Consider the following 4,279-nt stretch of genomic DNA (forward strand, 5'->3'; position numbering starts at 1 on the left):
ACTAAAATTCTCCCAAATTTGTCCTCGAATAGTTCCTCTTTCTAATGCTAGATGAAGCCATTTGTTTGTTTAATACTAAAATGACGGAATTAAGAGTTGAAAACTTATTTTCGTTCATATTTTAATATCACGATGCTTGTTCACTAATTTGTTTTTAGATATAATTAAAAAAAAATATATATTTGTACAACAAACAAATGGTGCCATCTAGTGTTGACAGTCCAAACTAGTTTCGCTACAAACTTGGGCGTTTTGCCACTGATGAAGCCACTAGTACTAAACCCCTCCCCCGTCCCCGTCCCTCTTAAAAATAAATAAAAATATCAATTTTTTAGAAGATAAAAGAACAAATTGTATGAAATTTATGATACGTAATATTTAGTAAATTTTATCAAAAATTTATATTTATATCGTTTGTAACAAATTGTAAAGAATAATTCCCATTCTTAACGGTAGATTGTGCTAGTGAATATTTATTACAATTGATTACGTTCGCATAAACTTATTAAATACATATGGCTGTGAGGAATTAATGAAATAAAATATAATTATATTTGTAATTAACATGAAGCAGACATAACTAAACATACGCGTCGAAGTAGTGTAATATTAGAAGTACGAAGGAAATATCGTTTCTCGAGATGAATACAATCATGGGACAAGAATATAATTATTAAGTAATAAATGGAGAATTACGAATTTATAATTACAAATCTATGATGAACGGGGAATGCCCGAGTTGTAAACAAATAACAAATACATCATGTTCGAGGCTTGTAAAGGACAGTTGTGGTCATACCAAATGTCGTATATGTTTATTATATGAGGAACAAGGATGCAAAATTTGTAGTAACGAACATTATATACAAAATATTGGGAATTATGGTAGGAAACAAAAATATTTCGTATATATAATATTAATTATATTTGCTTTTATTCCTAAATATAATTTCCAATAAGTTTGTCATAAATGCATTCCCTCATGTAAACAAAGTAGAGTATTCAAAATTTAATCACAAATAATTAATATCAGAATTACTCTCAAATCTTACAATACCAAACAAAGGTATACAGATGAAGTACTATTTACTTGTATTTCATTTGCAGATTGCATACAATCAACAAAAAGCACTGCAAATAATATTTCTGCCTTTGATAGAAATAGTGAATATAACGATGAAATAGTATTACCCTTAGAACTAGTTATTAATAAACATTCTAAATCCAAAACTACTAATTCTGAACTTGTTCCTAATGATTGTATAAACAACTCTAAGTTATATGATGAAAACTCATCTAATAAGAGAAAAGAAGCATATAATTTCAATGATGTTAAAAATGATGATAGTTCTAATAAGTTATATATTTCCAAGGTAGAAAATAATGATCTACCTTTACATGAGTATGCACATTCAAATGATAATTCGGCAATAGAACCGTCATCTTATAGTAAAACACAAGAAATTTGTGATTTGGTATGTGTGGAAATTTATACATAATGTATAGGGAAAAACCAAAATATTATATCATAATTGTTTTATAGGAAATTAAGACAGAGTTTTCAAGTAATGAAAAATTAATAAAAGACAAATCTATCAAATCTTCCAACCGTACACATATTTCAATAATACCTGGAACACCAGAAAAATATAAATGTAATATTTGCAGTAAAATTTTTCGAAACAAAAAAGGAAAATGCTATCATGATGCTTGCTTAACAGGTGTTAAACCTTATAAGTGTTCCTTTTGTGATAGAACTTTTATTAAACGCTCTCATTTTGAATATCATGAAAGGGTTCACAGGGGGTATAAACCATTTAAGTGTAACCTTTGTGAGAAAGCATTTCCTCAAAGAAATAAACTCAATAGGCACATGTACTCGCATAATAGTAAGTTTCCATGACATAGTACAATTTTTTTTTGAGCCACAAATTTATTATGGATATAATGCTTTGAGAAATATTGATAGAAGTAAAAGTTAAATATAATTTTTAGAAGAAAAACAATTTGTATGTACTAAATGCAATAAAAGATATAGCAAACGAGATGATTTGAAAAATCACTTGGATGCACATAATGGTATAAAAAAGTATTCTTGTAAGGCATGTGAAAAAACATTTGGAATATTAACCAATTTAAAAAGACACCTAAAAACACATACAAGTAAGTATATGTATATAAGGATAATCATAATCTAAAATTATGTTTCTTGACGAAATAAAGACCCAAAAATAATTTTTTAACAGATGAAAGACCACACGTATGCGATCAATGTAGTAAAAGTTTTAAGGATAAATCTTTGTTAATACGCCATAAAAAAACACACGGAAAAGATCGTCCATTTTCGTGTGCACATTGTAATCGAGTTTTTTTATCGAAAAGTGAATTACGACGACACTTAACTGTACATTCAGGTATGTCACATTAATAACATGTATTATTAATAATATGTAAAAATAATAATACATCAATTTTATTTTAGAGGAAAAACCATTTTCTTGTGAATATTGCCAAACTGTATTTAGGAGAAAAGATAATCTACATCGTCATATTAGACATCATCATCCAGATAATCCATTTTGTAATGTCAATAATGTACAGGATACTGTATCTAATAGAAGTACTAGTTTAGAAAAAACCAAGCAAGTCAATTTGAAACAGAAACAAAAACCAAAAAAAGCACACAAAATGACTTCTAACTTGTTACCAAAAAGTTCAACTAAAGTATCAATGGTTTATGTAAGTTCTAGCGATCAAATCAATTCTAGATTAGATTCAATGGGTAATATTACACCTGTCATAAGAACTACAAGCGAAGTAAGTAATGCAGTTCCTGTTATTAACGGACCAATTAGTATTAAAAAACCAGAAGATAAGACTGATTCTAGGAAAAAGACATTCACATATACAGAACCGATACCTCTCGCCGAGGCTGTAGTAATAAATAGACGGATCGAAGAAAAGTTGTATCCTCAAAACGTATCAAATCATAATTACTTTTTCCGAAATTGCTTAAATTGTACAGATAAATCGTATTCCGATCACAGAAACGAAACGTCACGTACAAATCCTAATATAAAAAATGTTGGATATAAAACAATTCTCGATGAAAATTCATTTTCAGAGTCAGATTCAAGTTTACAAACGACTGTTCAATGCCACAATGAGGAAAAAACAAATTCATAATAAAAAAGATATCAGACTGAATATTGAAAATGACAATAAACATGTAGAAGATAATCTCATAAGAAGTATGTAATTAGGTTATAAATATTAATCGAAATTCGAACACAATATACATAATGGATTTTATAGTTGTGCAATTCATCAAGTAAACATACTTTGTTATTAAATCGACGAATCGCATGAATTTTCGTTTTCACTGGATAGTTTTTATACGAAACACTCATCAACTATACGAAGTTTACAATAAAAAATTAATAACAATAATTTAGTTATGGTAGTTGAAACAACCATTGAAAAAACAATTCACTGCCAAAAGATTCTAAACATTCAAACGAGGAGAAAAATACTGATATGTATACAATAAAAAGACATTGCAATTACATCATAATATTAATTTGTGCACCATTGTATTATTTTGAAGTATGGGTCAGAAGAATAAAGCTAGTAAAAGGAATATACTGGGTGTATTTAAAAAATAACAACATTAGAGAGAAAATGTATTAATTAATATTATATATAAAAAATTTTAGGTTTCTCACAAGGGATCACTCTGAACATATTTGGAAAGATACATATACATAAGATTGAAGTATAATTGTTTTAAAAACACTATATCAATGAAATATAAAATATTTGCATACTTCTGCTTCAGAGTCGTACATTTAAAAGTAAATCTTAGTAACTAATGAATTAATTTTATTTATATTAAAATTATAAATGGCCTTATTTACTTTGAATTTTGCTTTGTGACATGCCATGATAGTCTGTCCTGATAAAATTGTATAACTATTTGTGGACAAAGTAAATTTGCCTCTTTTGCAGTAACTAAATCTGTCTCTTCTATTCCTTTCCTGTCAACAAAACATAATAAAAATAATTTAAGTATCTCCAACTATGCCGATAGTAAAACAATACTAACCATTTCATTAAAAACATCAGCTCTCCGCTAGAATCTGTTACTCCAATAATTTTCTCAGGTTCTAATTCTCTTTTGAATCCATATATCTTATTCTCACAATCAACAGCTTTTGTTTTATTCATTGTAATATTATTAAACTTATATTCTGTGTTGCGGACTTATATTTTGTACTTT

At 27.6% G+C, this 4,279-nt stretch overlaps 1 protein-coding gene across 1 annotated transcript; it reads left to right on the forward strand.

Annotated features, from left to right (window-relative positions):
* Nucleotides 1–302: 302 nt before the first annotated feature.
* On the forward strand, nt 303–3,905 carry LOC128874147 (zinc finger protein 431-like). Its single transcript, XM_054118534.1, has 6 exons — nt 303–885; nt 1,108–1,475; nt 1,544–1,889; nt 1,996–2,163; nt 2,247–2,414; nt 2,483–3,905. The coding sequence occupies exons 1-6, from the start codon at nt 717–719 to the stop codon at nt 3,184–3,186; spliced, it is 1,923 nt and encodes a 640-aa protein (XP_053974509.1). The 5' UTR covers nt 303–716; the 3' UTR covers nt 3,187–3,905.
* The last annotated feature ends 374 nt before the right edge of the window (nt 3,906–4,279 follow it).

This window comes from Hylaeus volcanicus, chromosome 1 (assembly GCF_026283585.1).
Source record: "Hylaeus volcanicus isolate JK05 chromosome 1, UHH_iyHylVolc1.0_haploid, whole genome shotgun sequence".
Lineage (NCBI taxonomy): Eukaryota > Metazoa > Arthropoda > Insecta > Hymenoptera > Colletidae > Hylaeus > Hylaeus volcanicus.